Below are 19559 nucleotides of genomic sequence, written 5' to 3'. Positions count from 1 at the left end.
CTCCTTCACACACACATACACATGCAATACACACCACAGCCATGTTCTGACACATTTACAGCGTCTGTAAAAGATGCATGAACCTCCACCCTGCCGCCCCCATCAGTGTTTAACAGGCTTTACCTCCACCTGGTCAGCTGACCTGGCGTTCCATGTGGGCCCGCAGAGCCTGCTCTCATTAAACGGAGGCCTGCAGAGCCGAGGCAATTAACTCCAGCATGCTGACTGATAATGACTGGCAGCGCTGTGGTGACATCTCCAGTCAGGGGGTGGTTGGTGTGTGTGTGTGGAGATTGTTCACCACCCGGTGCTCTCTGTACTAAGCACACACGACAATGTGCGCTGAACCCAGCGGGAAGCGTAGCTCAAACCGCGAGCAACTCTCTTCCCAGATTGTTGTCCGGGAGGAAACAGTCAGGCTTTTACACCTATTACCTACGTATGTTATATGTACCATTAAAAAGTCCCAGGCTTTTGTCTTTATAACCTCTGTTTGACTGTCTCCAGGACATTAAAGGCTGGACGTCCCAAAACTTCCTGGTGTTAAACAAACTGAAAACTGAGGTGGTTCTCTTTGGCCCCCCCGAATCCACCAGCTTTCTGTGTGAAAAGCTCGGCCCACTGTCAGTATGTGTGAAACCTTCCGCAAAAAACCTTGGGATTTTTGATTCTGCTTTTCAGTTTGATAAACAGATAAACTGTGGTGAGAGGCAGCTTCTGCCATCTGCGGAGCCGAGCAAAAGTAAAACCCTTTTTATCTTTCCGAGACTGTGAAACAGTAACCCATGCTTATATTACCACTCGCCTTGACTACTGTAACTCCCTCTACATGGGAGTCAGTCAGTCTTTACTGTCTCATCTGCAGTAGTTGCAGAACGCTGCTGCAAGCTTTTAAACCGGTTCCCGGACACGTCTGCTCTGTTGACCTGTTTTTATGTCTGTAACGCACTTTGGTCAGCTCATGTTGTTTTAAATGTGCTATAGAAATAAATTTGACTTGACTCGACTTGACTTGCACGCTGTACAGCGCCAGAAACAGGTTGGGATAAAGAAGAGGAAAAGAAGTGTGAACATTTGTTCATATATCAGGAGAAATACGGGAGAAGTGTGACCCCGGGAGGAAACCGGGAGAGGGCGATGAAAGACGGGAGGGTTGGCAGGTCATCAGATAAACCAACATGTCTGAACATCAGCTGTTGGACCGATACGCTACAGAGAGCAGAATATCTCTCCCACATCCGGGGGAGTTCTGTGAGGGTGAAAGGCTACTGAATGTTGAGGACTACAGTGACATTACACAGGTGACACACAGCTTCCATTGCATGGAGGAGGTGGCCCAGAGATCTGGGGTTTTTACGCCCACAAGAACTTTTGTTAAAATCCGATGATAAAATGTATTAAAGTGCCCCAGCTGACCGACACAAAGATGACTGATCTGCAGATTTTCAAGAACAAATTAAGCTAAAAGCAGAATTTCAGGAGCAGGACCACGCCTCAAAATATTTCCTATAAATACCTGTCGAACCCACTCCTGCTAATCTCCTCGTCTCCTCTTTGTAAGGTCCTGAGGAGGTCCGTCGCCCAGTGCTACGGTGGATCCTCGATCTCAGCTCCCCAAACCACATCTGACTAAGTGGACGAACCACAAGCATCATCTGTGTTTTCCTTCAATATCTTAGTTAAATTGTACCTCGTCGACGGCGTGGTCCTTGCTAGTGAAGTGCTCTCATGTAGATGATCATTAGTGTCTTCCATGAAGGAAATCCAGCCATTAGTTTAAGATTTGCCGCACCCTCTATTCACAAAGCACCACTCCGTACCAAGAGAGCCTGATGTGGCTATTAAACTGTTTCTGTGACTGTCACTGACGTCGAAACATCCTTCCCAAAACTGAAACCTACCTGAAAAGCACCACGGCAGGAGAGACTGTCGGTGCTCATCTTCCTGAATACTGAGAATAAACTCCCTCACGGTCTGGACTCAGACAGGACAGTATGGACTCAGACAGGCTGGTAGGGACTCAGACAGGACAGTATGGACTCAGACAGGCTGGTATGGACTCAAGATAGGACGGTATGGACCCAACAGAATGGTCTGGACTCACACAGGCTGGTCTGGACTCAGACAGGACGGTATGGCCCTGAACGCCTCCGAAACAAATTATCTAATGATATAGTTACTCTAGATGGCATTGCCCTGGCCTCCAGCACCACCGTAAGGAATCTGGGAGCTATCTTCGATCAGGACATGTCCTTTAACTCTCACATAAAACAAACCTCAAGGACTGCCTTCTTTCATCTACGTAACATTGCAAAGATCAGGCACATCGGTCTCAAAATGATGCAGAAAAATGAGTCCATGCATTTGTTACCTCTAGACTCGATTACTGCAACTACTTATTATCAGGCTGCTCCAATAAGTCTCTTAAGACTCTCCAGTTGATCCAGAATGCTGCAGCACGTGTACTGACAAGAACTAGAAAAAGAGATCATATTACGCCTGTATTAGCTTCTCTACACTGGCTGCCTGTAAAATCAAGAATAGAATTTAAAATCGTCCTCCTCACCTACAGGGAGCTAAACAGTCAGGCCCCATCATATCTTAAAGAGCTCATAGTACCCTACTACCCCACTAGAGCACTGCGCTCCCAGAATGCAGCAGGGTTACTTGAGGTTCCTAGAGTCTCCAAAAGTAGAATGGGAGCGAGAGCCTTCAGCTATCAAGCTCCTCTTCTCTGGAACCAGCTCCCAGTTCCAGTCTGGGAGGCAGACACCCTCTCCAGATTTAAGAGTAGGCTAAAGACTTTCCTCTTTGATAACGCTTATAGTTAGGGCTGTCTTTGACCAGCCCCTAGTTAAGCTGCTATAGGCCTAGACTGCCGGGGGATTTCCTATGACACACTGAGCTCCTCTCTCCTTCTGTATATACTCATGTCCCATTCATTGTTACTAACAACATTCCTTCCCCGGAGTCCTTGTGCCTTCTTGTCTCACAGGTAACCATGGAGCGGGGTTACAGCTGGAGCAGGTTTATACCTGGAGCAGGGGTACAACTAGAGCGGGGTTTCACCTGGATCTGGATGTCACCTGGATTGTGGCTGCATCTTCTACCGCGTCCGCTGCCTGCTTGACACCAACTGCTACCATAATTAATTAATTCCGTCTTTACGAGGGACTACCAGGGCTAACGAGGGACTACCAAGTTTATATCATGTTTATCTTTGTTTATAGCTTATTTTGTAAATTGTACATTTTTATTCTTATTTTATTCTAATGTTTTATCTATTCTTTTGTTATTATACTGTTTGTCTTGCACCAACAAAACCAAAGAAAATTCCTAGTGTATACCTTTTACACCTGGCAATAAACACCATTCTGATTCTGATTCTGATACTAAGTGACAAAGTGGCAGCCTGGAGAATGAGACTTCTTGGTCACTGCCAAAGACATCAAGGACTCCCAGCAAGCATGCTGGTGCTGTGGGAACCAACGCACGGGCATCGATCACAGGGACGTCCCACACCAACATACATGGACGTACTGAGGAGAGATGCTGGACAGTGCTGGCGAGCTAGCCAGATGTATGGTGGACTGAGATAGCTGGAAGCTCTGCTTGATAGCCCGTCTGGGGACGACCCAATGATATGACAGAAGGGTATGGACTCAGACAAGACGGTATGGACTCAGACAGAACAGGTCTGGCCTCAGACCTCAGACAGGACGGTCTGAGGCTAGACAGGACAGATTATAACTCATCGATTCACCAAAAGATGTGAGTATGTATGTATGGTTGCCTGCTAGCCTGTCAGAGAACACTACTGTAGACCTGCTGCTGAGAGGAACGTATAATTCTAATCTTTGTACTCTGTTTGAGAAAAGGATTTAAGACGTCTGGACTCAGACAGTACGGAGGAGAACGTTGGCAACGTGCCCTCTGCCCCTAAACCAATGAGACGTTTCATCTTCTCCATCTTCCTACAGCGGCTCTCTGCTGCTAACAGCTAACAATAAAAGAATGTCACTAGCTAACAGTAGAGCAGCTCAGTGGACGCTGTCTCAGCCACCACATACAGGAGGACTTCAGAGACTGTATGGAAATGATGAAGGGGGGGAGGAGAGTTTTACCTGATTACTGTAGAGCTGATCAATACTACACAGATAAGCTAAAAGGAAGCTATGACCATAGCATCATCATATTCAACACATTGTTTTAACTTCACTAAAGGCCCAGTTTCACAGAGCTTTCAGCAGTATGTCAGGGTTTTCATCAGGGCCTGGTCTGGACTCAGCTGCCATCAGTGACCCAGGTATGGAACTCTGGTCGGGAAGACCTGGAGGACACTAAACTGGTGAAACTGCATCAGGAACTGAATGAACACTGGAAACAACATCAGCTGACTAAAACCACCAGAACCAGTCACAGCACTGACTGGGAAGAGGTCAAAGGTCATCAACCAAGATCTAGGAGAACATTCCCATCTGATGCTAAGGACCATCCTCATATAGTCGGTCAGATAAACCCAGACACAGACATAGACACAGACAGGAAGGGTTGAGTTGAACCAATGCTTTTATTACAGAAACCAGTGCTGTGTTCCAATCTGGGTACACTGTGTGCACTCTGTACTTACTTGAGTAGTGTGTGAATTTCAACGTGGTAGGGTCGTCTCAAATCGAATACTCTGCGGTGCACTTACCGGAAATGACAATGGCAACATTTCACTGCGGCTCGCTACGTAACTACATTGCAGTCAGACGTAAACTGTTCAAACTCCTCCAGTAACCCAATAAACATACTGATGACTTGTGCTCGACAACAATTAGTGCAAAATAAAAGCAAATGAGTAGACGTGAAACGTTCTAACTTACATCTATAAGGTGCGGTATTCAGCACCACGACAGCTGCTGCATCCTCGGCCGCCATTTACCCAAGTTTGAATAGTGGTCATGGTACCTCGGTGGTCCCTCCCCTTCCACTACGTAGCCAAGATGGCGGCCATTGAGTGTGAAAAGTGTCCAGTGTTCCACACTCAGCGTTTTAACCATTTTGAGTACAACATAAGGGGAATTAGAGTGCACTGCATTTTGCCATACTTCTCAGTGTGAACGCCCTTAGGCACTCAAAATAGTAAGTGTAAGTACGGAAGCACTCAGATTGGAATACAGCGCAGGATTAAGGAGTGCGGCGGTGGAGGAAGGGCGAGGCTGGAACTGGGCAGGGCAGACAGGCAGGTGGTCGGAGGAGCGATGATCCTACAAACAGGAGAACTCAGTTAGTGATGTGAAAAGACATCCCAAAGGAAAAGTACTGAGGTAACACATTAACTGAGCGAACAGGAGCGAACACTACCACCTGGTTGAGATGTTGAGATGTTGAGATGTTGAGATCTGGAAATGAGTGACCGGAGAACCGGAGCAGTTTTACTGTTGGCTGATGAGATGATGGAAAACAGGTGAGCTGGTTGGTCAGGTGTGTCGTAACCAATCAGGAGCAGCCGGGAGAATGTCCGCAGGGGAAAAAGAGACACACTAGGACAGCTGGGTACACAGGTGGAACTATATACTTCTGTAAGATAGAACTATTTTTTAACCCATATAATGGAACTTCTTAGCCCTCATCATAAAAGAAGAAGAAACAGGAAAGGAAGAGAAACACCCTAAAACAGTTCAACACTGGCTAAACATGGATGTCATGCTAAGTGACATCCATACGATTCATTTCCCCATGGAGATTAATGATGACATCTACTGTACGTCTGTCCAACCTGAAGAGGTATCCCTCCTCTGTTGCTCTTCCTGAGGGTTATATGAGAGGGTCGTACTATAAAGGACAGAGGGTGTCGCATCGTGTACAGATTGTAAAGGCCCCTGAGGCTAATTTGTGATGTATGATATTGGGCTATACAAATCAAATTGACTTCAAATCAAATCAAATCAAATCAAATCAAATCAATTTATTTTTGTATAGCGTCAAATCACAACAGAAGTTATCTCAAGACGCTTTATATATAGAGCAGGTCTATGACCGTACACCATAGTTTAGAGACCCAACAGGATCCACCAAGCGCACTGTGGCCAGGAAAAACTCCCCGATTACTGGGAAGAAACCTGGAGCAGAACCGGGCACAGGGCGGGCGGCCATCTGTCGAGACCGGCTGGGGGGACAGATAGATAGAGAGAGAGTGAGAGAGAGAGAGAGAGAGAGATAGATAGAGAGAGAGAGATAGAGAAGCAGCCACAATAGCAGTCTAGCAGCTGTAATAGCTAATACAAGTAGGACTGATAACACAAAACCAATAGTGGTGGATGGAAAGAGTGATAATACAACTATCGGAAAGCCAGCACTGTCCAGCATCTCTCCTCAGTACGTCCATGTGTATTGGTGTGGGACGTCCCTGCGATCGATGCCCGTGCGTTGGTTCCTGCAGCATCAGCATGCTTGCTGGGAGCTCTTGATGTCTTTGGCAGTGATTGAGAAGTGTTATTCTCCAGGCTGCCACATTGTCACTAGGTGTTGGAAATCCCTCGTTAGCATTGGTAGTCCCTCGTACAGACGTAGTTAATTAGGGATGGTAGCAGTTGGTGTCAAGCAGGCACCGACGCGGCAGCAGATGCAGCCACAATACCGGAGACCACCAAGATCCAGGTGAAACCCTGCTCCAAGTGTACCCATGCTCCAGGTATAACCTCGCTCCAGGTGTGACCCCGCTCCACGGTTAGCTGCGAGACAAGGAGGCACAAGGACTCCCGGGAAGGAATGAAGTTAGTAACAACATGGACATGGGACATGAGTATATACATAAGGAGAGGGGAGCTCAGTGTGTCATAGGAAGTTCCTTATGACAGTGTGTCATAGGAAGTCCCCCGGCAGTCTATGCCTGTAGCAGCTTAAGTATAAGCGTTATCAAAGAGGAAAGTCTTTAGCCTACTCTTAAATGTAGAGACGGTGTCTGCCTCCCGGACTGAAACTGGGAGCTGGTTCCAGAGAAGAGGAGCTTGATAGCTGAAGGCTCTTGCTCCCATTCTACTTTTGGAGACTCTAGGAACCTCAAGTAACCCTGCATTCTGTGAGCGCAGTGCTCTAGTGGGGTAGTAGGGTACTATGAGCTCTTTAAGATATGATGGGGCCTGACCGTTTAGCGCTTTGTAGGTGAGGAGGACGACTTTAAAATCTATTCTGGATTTTACAGGCAGCCAGTGCAGAGAAGCTAATACAGGCGTAATATGATCTCTTTTTCTAGTTCTAGTCAATACACGTGCTGCAGAATTCTGGATCAACTGGAGAGTCTTTAGAGACTTATTGGAGCAGCCTGATAATAAGGAATTGCAGTAATCGAGTCTAGAGGTAACAAATGCATGGACTAATTTTTCTGCATCATTTTGACACAGGATGTGCCTGATCTTCGCAATGTTACGTAGATGAAAGAAGGCAGTCCGTGAGGTTTGTTTTATGTGAGAGTTAAAGGACATATCCTGGTCGAAGACAACTCCCAGGTTCCTTACGGTGGTGCTGTAGGCCAGGGCAATGCCATCTAAAGTAACTATATCATTAGATAATTTGTTTCGGAGGTGCTCAGGGCCTAGTACAATAACTTCAGTTTTGTCTGAGTTTAACATCAGGAAATTGCAGGTCATCCAGGTTTTTATGTCCTTAAGGCATGCTTTAAGTTTAGTTAACTGGTTTGTTTCGTCTGGCTTGATTGATAGATATAATTGGGTATCATCTGCATAACAATGAAAGTTTATGGAGTGTTTTCTAATAACATTGCCTAAGGGAAGCATATATAAGGTAAATAGAATTGGTCCAAGTACAGAACCCTGTGGAACTCCGTGACTAACTTTGGCGTGCATGGAGGACTCATCGTTGACATGTACAAACTGAGATCGATCTGATAAATAGGACTTAAACCAACTTAGTGCAGTTCCTTTAATGCCAATTAAATGTTCCAGTCTTTGTAATAGGATGTCATGGTCAATGGTGTCGAAAGCAGCACTGAGATCTAGCAAGACAAGTACAGAGACAAGTCCTTTGTCCGATGCCATTAGAAGGTCATTTGTAATTTTCACTAGTGCTGTCTCTGTGCTATGGTGCACTCTAAATCCTGACTGATAATCTTCGAATAAATGATTGTTCTGTAGAAAGTCACACAGCTGACTGGCAACTACTTTTTCGAGTATTTTGGAGGTAAAGGGAAGGTTAGATATAGGTCTATAGTTGGCTAGGACCTCTGGATCAAGAGTGGGCTTTTTAAGAAGAGGTTTAAATACAGCTACTTTAAAGGACTGTGGTACATAGCCTGTTAGTAAAGACACATTGATCATATCCAGTAAAGAGGTGCTAACTAGAGGTAAAACTTCTTTAAGCAGTTTAGTTGGGATGGGGTCTAGGAGACAGGTAGATGATTTAGATGAGGAGATCAGTGAGGTTAATTTGTGGAGATCGATAGGAGAAAAGCAGTCTAAATATATATCAGGTTGTACAGCTGTTTCTAAGGTTCCTAAGTTTGAGGATAAATTGGTACCAGTTGACGGTAGGAGGTGATTAATTTTGTCTCTGATAGTTATGATTTTATCATTAAAGAAACTCATGAAGTCACTACTACTGAGGGTTGTAGGAATACATGACTTCACTTCAGTCCGGATAGGACCAGCAGCAGATGCTGTGGATTTGTAAACAATACTTCTTTAATGACATCAATTAATTAATTCATTAACATAATTGGTATAAACTTTGGAAGTTTTTGGACTAGTCTTTGGAATAGCCGGTCCCAGTGTGTTTATTGCACCTCTCTCTTTATGAATACATATAAGGGAGGATCGATAAGCAGTTAGAGGCGAGATGGCGTTTGTGGCTGATTGCATGACCTGCTGGTTTTTAATAAGGTTTATTCAATATGCAAAGGTTAGTTTAGCATGAAAAATGATGTGTTGGTAAAGAGCAGGAGCAGATTAGTGTAGGTACAAAGGAAGAATCTCAGTGTGGGCGTGCAGCTCAATGAGACGACTACACCTGTCTCCATCAACACAATCAGTCTGTTCTCTTCTCAATATGTCAATCACTCTCTTCTTCACTTTATTAACAGTTGGTTCACTGCAGCCTTGGTGAATATTTGACATTATTAGAGTAGTAATTTGATATCAGCATGTATTTCTGAGCGTGCAGATCTCAGACTAACGCCATCACTGCTGCTTTAATTAATTAGCCCTCTGGGGTCTGAGAATTTTTTTGCTATTTTGACTCTAGAATCTCAACACTGTAATGCACAATCATGACATACGCATCTTTATTGTTCAGGACAAACTGGGCTATCAGAATATTTTGGCTGCAGTGATGTCACATGAATGTATAAATAATTATAATTACCATAAAGACAAGAGAAAGAATAAAACGGAAATAGAATCTCAGAAATATATTCAAACCACACAGAGAACAATCAGGAACAAGGTTTTGGGCTTTTGAAGAATGTTCTCCCAAGTCCTGGGAATCAGCGGGGGAAAAAAAAGATCATTCTAACCAACACACATCAAAAGATATTTACATTTTTCACAAAGACGTCCTGGAGTTTTACTGTCCGTGTTTCTACAAAACATTAGCTGTGTGATGCCTGAAAGTAGTTCCTGTCAGCAGTGATCCAGAGAGCCACAGCACACTCCTCACACCTCCAGGGGAGAGTCTGATGGAGCTGCCTGGTCTGCCTTCACTGTAAAACGAATACAAATAACAGCCGCAAGCGGCAGTTAGCGGTTTCAAGCTTTTTTCACTCAAGGTACTCTTGTGGACATATCGTGCAAGTTTTGAGATGATGGGCCAAATGGTTGTTGACTTAAGTCTGATTATGTGTTGAGTTACACCCTTTTGAAATTCATTGGTCATTATCTTTGAAATGCAATGATATATCAACAAGCTTCCTGAAACTTTTAAGAAGCTTGGTCCAATAATGATTCACAGAACATTTGGTAGAAATCGGATTTGTGGTTTAGGAGAAGATGTAAAAAATGTGTTATTCAAAAAATTTGAAATGGTGGAAAATGTAGTTGGTGGACGTTAGCGGTCCAAGAGGCTTCTTTGTAGAACACATTCAGCTGGACAAGTGTGTCAAATTTCAAGTCAATCAGACTTCAGGTGTGAGGGGGCCGGCCTTTAAACTTTTCACTTTTTTGGCTGTCATTGATAGCGCCACCATGTGGCCAACTGAGATCATATTTTATGGAAAGCATTAGGACATCATGGCCATTTATGGTACCAAGTTTCATTTCTCTAGCTCGTTACAGCTCAAAGCAAATTGAGCAAAGGCATAATATAGCATAAAATGCTAAGTAGGCCATGCCCACATGCACCAATCAATATGACACTTCAGATCTTAGTTAATACTTGCCCCTAGATCATGTGCACCGAATTTAGTGAAATTCTGTAAACCAGGTTTTGACGTACAAGTTTATGGTATTTGTGGCGGCCCCTATGGGTTGAGCTAAAACAGCTTTGGTACGCCTATTCCCAAACATGTAGTGAAGATATCTACCAAGATTTGTGATGATTGAACTAGTGGTCAATGAATTACGGTGATTTCCTGCTAAGCCCTGCCCTCTAAAATTTTATTGGTCAATATCTTGAAAACGAAATAAGATATCAACAAGCTTTATGAAATCTGAGCCTGGTCCAATAATGATCCACAGAAAATTTGGTAGCAGTCGTCAATACAGTAAGTTGAGCTCACTGCCCATTTAATTTTTCCTTTTAATCTACTTTAGGGATAGTTTAGTACTGACAATCCACCTGAGGTCTGTATTTTTTTTTTACTTGCTCTTGAGTCCGTTTCACACCGACTGAGGGGGGACGCAGCTGAAAGAAGGTTCAAATAGTCATACACGCCACATCTCAACCACAGGGTAAAAAGAAGTGTAATCCATTAATCTATTACACTCTTAAAAGCTTTTTATATTTAGACGACTATATCTGACTTTTGAGTGTTCCGTGAAATTAATAAGTCTGTTAATTTACACATTCACACATCGGGAGTTTTTTCTTTTACCAGCTGTCCTTCCTGCATTTGGCAGCTTCAACTGTGTTACTTTTAGTCTGGATTAAGTGTTTAACTTCTTCGTATTTGTCTAATATAGTTTACTCTTCCTTTGTAACATTGCGAAGATCAGCCACATCCTGTCTCAAAATGATGCAGAAAAATGAGTCCATGCATTTGTTACCTCTAGATTACTGCAACTCCTTATTATCGGTCAGGCCCCATCATATCTTAAAGAGTTCATAGTACCCTATTACCCCACTAGAGCACTGCGCTCCCAGAATGCAGCAGCGTTACTTGATGTTCCTAGAGTCTCCAAAAGTAGAATGGGAGCCAGAGCCTTCAGCTATCAAGTTCCTCTTCTGTGGAACCAGCTCCCAGTTTCAGACCGGGAGGCAGACACCCTCTCTACATTTAAGAGTAGGCTAAAGACTTTCCTCTTTGATAACGCTTATAGTTAGGGCTGTCTTTGACCAGCCCCTAGTTAAGCTGCTATAGGCCTAGACTGCCGGGGGACTTCCTATTACACACTGAGCTCCTCTCTCCTTCTGTATATATTCATGTCCCATTCATTGTTACTAACTACATTCCTTCCCGGGAGTCCTTGTGCCTTGGAGCTTGGAGCGGGGTTTCACCTGGATCTGGATGTCACCGGGATTGTGGTTGCATCTGCTGCCTGCTTGACACCAACTGCTACCATCATTAATTAATTCCGTCTGTACGAGGGACTACCAAGGCTTAGTGACAAAGTGGCAGCCTGGAGAATGAGACTTCTCGGTCACTGCCAAAGACATCAAGAACTCCCAGCAAGCATGCTGATGCTGCGGGAACCAACGCACGGGCATCGATCACAGGGACGTCCCACACCAACATACGTGGACGTACTGAGGAGAGATGCTGGACAGTGCTGGTGAGCTAGCCAGATGTATAGAGGACTGAGATAGCTGGAAGCTCCACTTGAAAGCCCGTCTGGGGACGACCCAATGATATCAATTCCGATAGTTGTACTATCACTCTTTTACATCCACTACTACTGGTTTTGTGTTATCAGTCCTACTTGTATTAGTTATTACAGCTGCTGTGCTATTATTGTGGCTGCTTCTCTCTCTCTCTTTCTCTCTCTCTCTCTATCTCTCTCTCTCTATCCCCCCAGTCGGTCTTGGCAGATGGCCGCCCACCCTGAGCCCGGTTCTGCTCCAGGTTTCTTCCCACTAAACGGGGAGATTTCCTGGCCACAGCGCGCTTGGTGGATACTGTTGGGTCTCTAAACTATGGTGTACGGTCATAGACCTGCTCTATATATAAAGCGTCTTGAGATAACTTCTGTTGTGATTTGACGCTATACAAAAATAAATTGAATTGAATTGAATTGAAAAGTATGCTTTATTTGTACAGCTGCCTAGTAAAACTATACCGGTCATAGATAACGTATTTAAATGCTCTGTATGCTGTTTTTAATTCTGAAGGCCAAGTTAGCTCACGTAACAGCACATTAGCATTAGCATTAGCATCAGCTAACAGAGCTTTAGATTTGAGATAAAGTTAACAATCCTCCATTTGGATGGGATTTACTTCTAGCTGGGAGGTGGGGTGATTTAAACGTAACGTTAACATTGCCTGTCCTGGTTATTTTAATCCAGTCCTCAGGTCATATTTCAGGAGAGCAAGACCCCATTGTAAGTTAGCTAATGTTATCTAACTGTGTACTCTGTCTGCTGGATTAACGCAGCCAAAACGGCTTGTTTTTTTACATTTTTCGTAGCTATTTCATCACTAAATTCACTTCTGAACATTTTTGAGGCGAGAAATAAACTGTGTCGATTTTGAATATTGACTGTTTTACAATATTAGATGCCAAATCAAACATTTGCTCCACCGTTGTCGGAGTTTAAAAGCTCCACAAACTGCCGCGACAGCTAGCCAACGCCTGCTGGGGTTGCTACCTCGCCAGCCGGGCAGTCATGCTCACAGAGAGGCTACAGAGCAGCAGAGGGGTGAGGGAAAGAGCAGCCTCTGACGGATGTTTGGACATTCATTAATTTCCAATTACAAGACAAAGGATGAAGCCATTTTTAGCTTGTTGTCATATTGTTGTTTCCCAGGGAGAATGATGATGTATTGATGGTAGCAAATGTTGTAGCTCTTGTAAAATAAGGATCAGAGACTGTGACAAAACCTGACAGTGACTGCATCACCACAAACACGACAGTCTATGTGAAACTGGATAATAATTGACTGTAAGTACTTTGTATAAGTTGCTTGTCTTCAATGTGTACACCAAACCTATTATTGCTGTTCAGTTATTACATGTTATACAGTATACCTAATGTTTTCAAACCCAAATGAACTACTAAAACATTGGCACTTATTTATCAAACCTTCAAGTGTAAATTCAAGTGCCAAAAAACCCTTCAGAATGTTAATATGTTAGGAAATAATTAAAATGTTGTCAGAGAATAGAAATAAGTAAATTATTTCAGATAAGAGGAGCTTGATCATCAAAATGTGACCTTTCCTTTTGTTGGTACTCCATTCCACAGCAATTACTGATTAATATTGTTAGCTATAGAAGGTAATTGAGTAATCACTTAATTGTTTCAGAACTTCTTGGAACAGGAAGTTATATTTCTGTGATTAATGGTGCTGTTTGTTTTTTTCCTTCTCAGTTAAGGATGTTCCATATAATAGAGTTTCTGGAGAACAAAACTGTAGCAGTGGTGCCAGAAAACCGGTCATCGACGGTGTCACCTTTTGGCCAAACTACAAAAATGATGAAAGAGTCAACAGGGCAGTAAGGAAAGCTGAGGAGCCTGGACCTGACTGGCAGAGCTACGATGTCAGAGTTGTTAAGTCATGTGGTATGCTAATTCTCAAAAATATATATATCTACAACTGTTCTTTTCTATACTGTTACTTTGAAACTCAAGTGACATGTGACACATTTAGATCATTACTTTGATGGCACGTCATCTCTTAAAAAAATCCCTGCAACACATCAGATTTAAAGTCAGAAGAGGAAGAGGAGGAAGTTCAGTCAAAGAGAAGGCCAAAGCCGATGTCAGTATTAGGGGTCAGAAAAAAACTGTATTGCTTTTTTGTCTTTTCTTTTTTTTTTTACAATTCTGAAATAGATTTTTGTATAAAGAGAACGGAGCTGACACTTCGATGACACAGCTGGTTGAAAATCGACTAAGCATCCCTTTAAGGCAGAACTGTGCATGCAGAATATTCCTAACACAACCATCATGGCATTCTTGACCTTTTACACTAGTTTACAACTTGAGTTCTTTAGCCAGTGAAAACATATATGATATTATTAATAAGGGAGTCTGCAAATCAAGATAACATTATGTTGACAGCTGAGCATGGTTATTTTTCCATCCCACTTTATAGTCATTTCTTTGGGGACTCCGATGATGACAGTGAGGAGGAAAGTCCTCTAAAAAAGAGAGCCAGAGGTCCAGCCAAACCCTCACCACAGCCACCAGCTCCCATTATCCCACCCCCACCTCGCTGTGTGCCAAGTAGCGTGACAGTTGCCCTTCCTCCACCCGTTGCTCCTCCTTCACCCACTCCACCAGCAGTAGAGCAAACCCCTTCTTCAAGCCAGGTCTACAGACCTACCTGGCGAGGGGGAAGGTGTGGATCAGACACCATGACCTGTTCGGGTGAGCAATACCTCAAACGGCTATGAGATTTAAATTGAACCTGTCAATCATTGTGCATTCGAATTTTTGAATCATAATCAAATCGTGGGTGCCAGTGAAGATTCACACCTCTGGTAGATATGTGTAACATGTAAGACATTAATTTGCCCTATTCCAAATCAAGGCTTCTTTGTAGTAAAGAAATAAGCAAACATAAACATCACCATCTGCTAAGTTAAATCTTTCTTAATGAGTTGTCCAAAGAAGACTGACATTTTTTATATACTGTATATATATATATATATATATATATATATTCTCTAATCTTTTTTTAACAGCGGCAGAAGTCCATATTATGAGCTTACTGGAGTATATAAAACACCAGCAAGAGCAATTAATTGCCAAAGTGAACTATCTGACCAGCAAGAACCCAGCTGGCCAAGAAATGGAAAGGCCTGTCCCTGTACAGTTTCCACTGGGATCAATGGAGGAAGTGGAGAATTTTGGGGACTGGCTTAAAGATCCCGCCAATTCTCAGCTGAAGCAGAGGGTGGTGAGTTTTTTTGTTTGTTTGTTTTGTTATCATGTCAATCCAATTTAATGTGACATTACATTATAGAGTAGAATCTGAGGTTTTGCTCAGTTTAAAGCCCCTGAAATCTTGCTTCCACATCTTAAAGGTATAATATGCAACAATTATCTAAAAAACAATGTATAGACTGATACAAAAGTAATCCCTCTAAATCTTCTGACCCACTAGGCGTGTGTGGTGGTGTCTATCTACAGAGACCTTGCAGCCCTCTCCCAGTATTTTCTCTTGTCTTATTATTTTGCTGTGTTCAGGAAGTTTCTGGGCTTCAGTAATAACGTTTTATTTCTCTGAATCACCGCTTTGTACTCACTAACGCCGATATCCCTCTCTTTATTCGTGCTATAGCTCGCTCCACCATCACGGCTCTCCCTCCCTCCCTCTCTTGTTGAGGGGCCAACTGTGAATGCATTGTGTTTAAATGTTACATATTCTACCTTTAAGTAGTTCTCTAGAACATTAAAGGATTTAAAGATGCAGCGACGAAGGGAGTAGACCCTTGCTTTGACGCAAAGCCTACGGTTACACTCTATTACCAGATCTTCCTATTAATACATTTGGCCATATCTTGTGACTTCACAGATTAAATTTTGAGTGTAGTTTTCCCAAAACTGTCCTGATCTATGCTTATATATACACACTAAATATTGAATGTCTAGCAGAGAGGAAACAGAGGTTGTTGGACAGTGGTTATTAATTCTGTAATAAATGTCAGATTCATTCAAACACAAAACCATGGTAATATGAACATGCACAGACTACTCCAATACATTCAATTATGCTTTTCATATGAACTACTATATAGGTTTTTTGAGACTCAAGAGAGAAACATTCTTGTAGTCTTGGTTTTATAACATAGATCTGGCACTAAAGAACATTTTGAAAATTGACTATAATCGAATGGAGGGTATGCCAGAGATAGGCCAGTCTACATTTAAACCTCTGTTACACACACACACACACGCACACACACACACACACACACACACACACACACACACACACACACACACACACACACACACACACACACACACACACACACACACACACATCCTGAGAGTGGAATAGGGTAGAGGTAATGCACTACAATTAGGCTCAAAATGTTGTGCTCATATAGGATGACATCTCCCTTGGGTCTTGAGAAGAAAACATTCGTAATAAACACTGGATATTTATACACTGTCTGATAAAAATATATTTTAAAAACATTCTGTAAATTATAAGATATTCACAGGACTTTTTTTGTTCCATTTTAGATTTCCTCCCTGGCAACCATCGGGGGCCATGACACAAAACGTGTTACATGGAACATCCTTGCCCACATGTTCCATGATGATGTTGGGAGGAGGATAAATTGGAAAGGGATAAATGGGGAAAAAAAAAACTTTCAGCCAGATGGCATCAAAGACGTTGCTCCTGAGTAAGCAATTGTAATAAATATTAAAATCAATTTTAAGTCACTCAGCAGTCTTAGGCAGTGTTCAAACTGACATCAGCACTCATGACAAAAAACACAGCCATGATAATTAATTAATTTGATTGAGACCACTGCATCGACACATAAGGTTGGGGGCCAATGCAGGGGGCTTCAGAAAACATTGCAGGGTATGTCTGGCTAAAAAGTTGAACCAGGCTCAAGTTTTGCTGCAACACAACTTCATCCGGCAAACCACTCAATTGGCCAAGATATGTGCAAGTGCACATTTCTGGTAGACTCTGACTTTACTGTTTACATTACAATTGTTGGTAGACATTACTCCTCTATAGCTTTACATAGACAATAGTTGATGATGATATATTAATGCTCTGAATATTGTATAGAGAACCTTTACATGTCAGAAAGCAGCCTTTCAGTCTAAAAGCTAGTGGTAATGTGTATCCTTTTAAAACATAAAAACCTTTTGGTTACAATGGGGGTTCATGAAATTTTGTATGATAATCTGCTTATGTGATTACAGATGCCGTGAGAAAGAGTGCCGTCTCCCGTGCAGCCACTGATTCTGACATTTCAAAGCACGCAATACGGTGGTTCAACCTTGCTGCAGATCGGGGGAGTTCGCGGAAGCGTGCCACTGTCGGCATCCCTGCTGAGCCGACCGGTATTTAACCCTCTGACTGTCTTTCAGAGGCTCTAGTAGGTTCAGGTTTAAGGCTAGAGTCATGAGCTCAACATCAACAACAGCCAATCACATTTGTTGCCTCCGTTGTTTTCATACAGTTGAATTTGCTGATCCTCATCATCCTGTTAACCCTCTGAGACCCAACTTTACTGTCTTTCTGAGGCTGTAGCAGGTTCAGTTTTAGAGCTACATATATCATATGAAACTAGAACAACCTAAGGACTCTAATGATACCAACCATGTCATGCTGCCATGTCGAGAAGATTGCTAAATAATACTACAAAGTTGGGCTAAATTTTGGTGAGGAAAAACTGGCATGGTCATTTACAAAGGGGTCCCTTGACCTCTGACCTCCAGATATGTGACTGATAATGGGTTCTATGGGTACCCACGAGTCTCCCCTTTACAGACATGCCCACTTTATGATAATCACATGCAGGTTTTTGAATGCAGTTTAAATGTGTTATTGTCTCCTTTTCTAAAATGGTGTATTTGAATATTTCTGCATTATGGGGTCCATAAACAGTCTTTTTAGAATTACATAAATTGGGTATCACTGTTAAACTGAGATTCATGTGTGATGATGTTAGTCCCCATAGTAGCTATTTCATTGTACTGTATTGTCACTTCTATCATTCTAAACCCCTATACACTTTTACTATTCATTTTAATTCATTCATTCATTTGTATTTCTTATTATTGACTAGAAGAACTTGACCCACAGTGCTGAGCTGGATTACTTCATCTTTTTATGAAATTGTCATAATTACAATATTAATTCTTGGGTTGTGGCCAGAAACATGATTTGTGAGGTCACAGTGACCTTGACCACCAAATTTTAATCAGTTCATTCTTCAGTTCAAGTGGATGTTTTTACCAGATGTAATGACATTCCCTCAAGGTGTACCTTACTGTGTTCATTCAGATTTTCATTAAATAAAGGATTTTATACTATTTATGGAAGCATATCCTTTTTCCAGTAACACCTATTCAATGCATTTACAGTCTAATGACCTCTGTTTTTAGATTATTTTTTGCCTTTTTCCCTTTATTAGATAGTCAGGACAGATGTGCTGGAAAGGGGGAGAGAGAGGGGTTAACATGCAGCAGTCTGAAAGTCTTGAGTCACCTCAGAGCGTACAGTCTCTGCTGGGCCTTCCTGACTACAGCGGTGGTGTGGGTGGCCCATGTCAAGTCCTTATGGATGTTGACACCCAGGTATTTAAAGGTGTCCACCCTGTCCACCGCTGTGCCGTTGATGGTGACTGGGGGGTGAGTGCAACCCCCCCTCCTGTAATCCACGATGACCTCCTTGGTCTTTGAGATGTTCAGGGAGAGGTGGTTGTTCTGACACCCCTGCTCCAGGGTGGTCACCTCCTCCCTGTAAGCCGTCTCGTCGCCATGGGAGATCAACCCCACAACTGATGTGTCGTCCGCAAACTTCACGATGGTGTTTGAAGCTCTTGTTGCCACACAGTCGTGGGTGTAGAGGGAGTACAGGAGGGGGCTGAGAACACAGCCCTGTGGCGCTCCCGTGCTGAGAGTCAGTGAAGTGGAGGTGAGGTAGTCAATTCTCACCACCTGGGGGCGTTCCGTCAGAAAGTCCAGGATCCAGTCACACAGTGGTGTGTTCAGGCCCAGATCCTTGAGCTTACTGACGAGCCTGGAGGGCACTATGGTGTTGAACGCTGAGCTGTAATCCACGAACAGCATCCTCACATAGGTGTCCCTTCCTTCCAGGTGGGAGAGGGCGGTGTGTAGGATGTGGACGATGGCGTCCTCTGTGCCATCTGTGTTTGGGCGGTATGCAAATTGCAGGGGGTCGAGTGTGGGGGGAAGCAAGGAGCAGATGAGGGATTTAACCAGCTTCTCAAAACACTTGCTGGCTATGGGGGTGAGGGCTATGGGGCGCCAGTCGTTTAAGTTGGTCACTTTCTGTTGTTTGGGGATGGGGATGATGGTGGTGGATTTGAAGCAGGTGGGGACAGTCCGGAGAGAGAGCGACAGGTTGAAGATTGTTGTGAAGACCCCCGCCAACTGGTGTGCGGAAGTCTTCAGGACGCGTCTAGGAATGCCGTCTGGGCCCCGGCTGCTTTGCGTGGGTTGATACGCAGGAGGGTCCAGCGAACATCAGCCTCTGTGATGGAGAGGGGACGGTCCTGTTCTGCAGCAGTCGAGGAGGA

The 19559-nt window shown here is 43.3% G+C and overlaps 1 protein-coding gene across 1 annotated transcript; it reads left to right on the top strand.

The window, feature by feature from the left end:
- The first annotated feature begins 335 nt into the window (after positions 1–335).
- On the top strand, positions 336–18297 carry LOC141770126 (uncharacterized). The gene is made up of 10 exons (XM_074639788.1): positions 336–413; positions 508–627; positions 2996–3046; positions 4271–4508; positions 13684–13875; positions 14017–14074; positions 14411–14685; positions 15003–15217; positions 16513–16676; positions 17215–18297. Exons 1-10 carry the CDS (start codon positions 336–338, stop codon positions 17252–17254), a joined length of 1431 nt encoding a protein of 476 aa, XP_074495889.1. The 3' UTR covers positions 17255–18297.
- Positions 18298–19559: the final 1262 nt, after the last annotated feature.

This window comes from Sebastes fasciatus, chromosome 6 (assembly GCF_043250625.1).
Source record: "Sebastes fasciatus isolate fSebFas1 chromosome 6, fSebFas1.pri, whole genome shotgun sequence".
Taxonomy (NCBI): Eukaryota; Metazoa; Chordata; class Actinopteri; order Perciformes; family Sebastidae; genus Sebastes; species Sebastes fasciatus.
The sequence above is the reverse complement of the archived record's forward strand: the minus strand, read 5'-3'. Positions and strand labels throughout refer to the sequence as shown.

Bases quoted from the DNA above. Each gene is read 5' to 3' on its own strand.
- LOC141770126 (XM_074639788.1), top strand. From the start codon at position 336: ATGTGCGCTGAACCCAGCGGGAAGCGTAGCTCAAACCGCGAGCAACTC. The intron at 13,876-14,016 runs GTATGCTAATTC...GCAACACATCAG, and splicing joins CAGAGTTGTTAAGTCATGTG to ATTTAAAGTCAGAAGAGGAA. The intron at 14,686-15,002 runs GTGAGCAATACC...TTTTTTTAACAG, and splicing joins AGACACCATGACCTGTTCGG to CGGCAGAAGTCCATATTATG.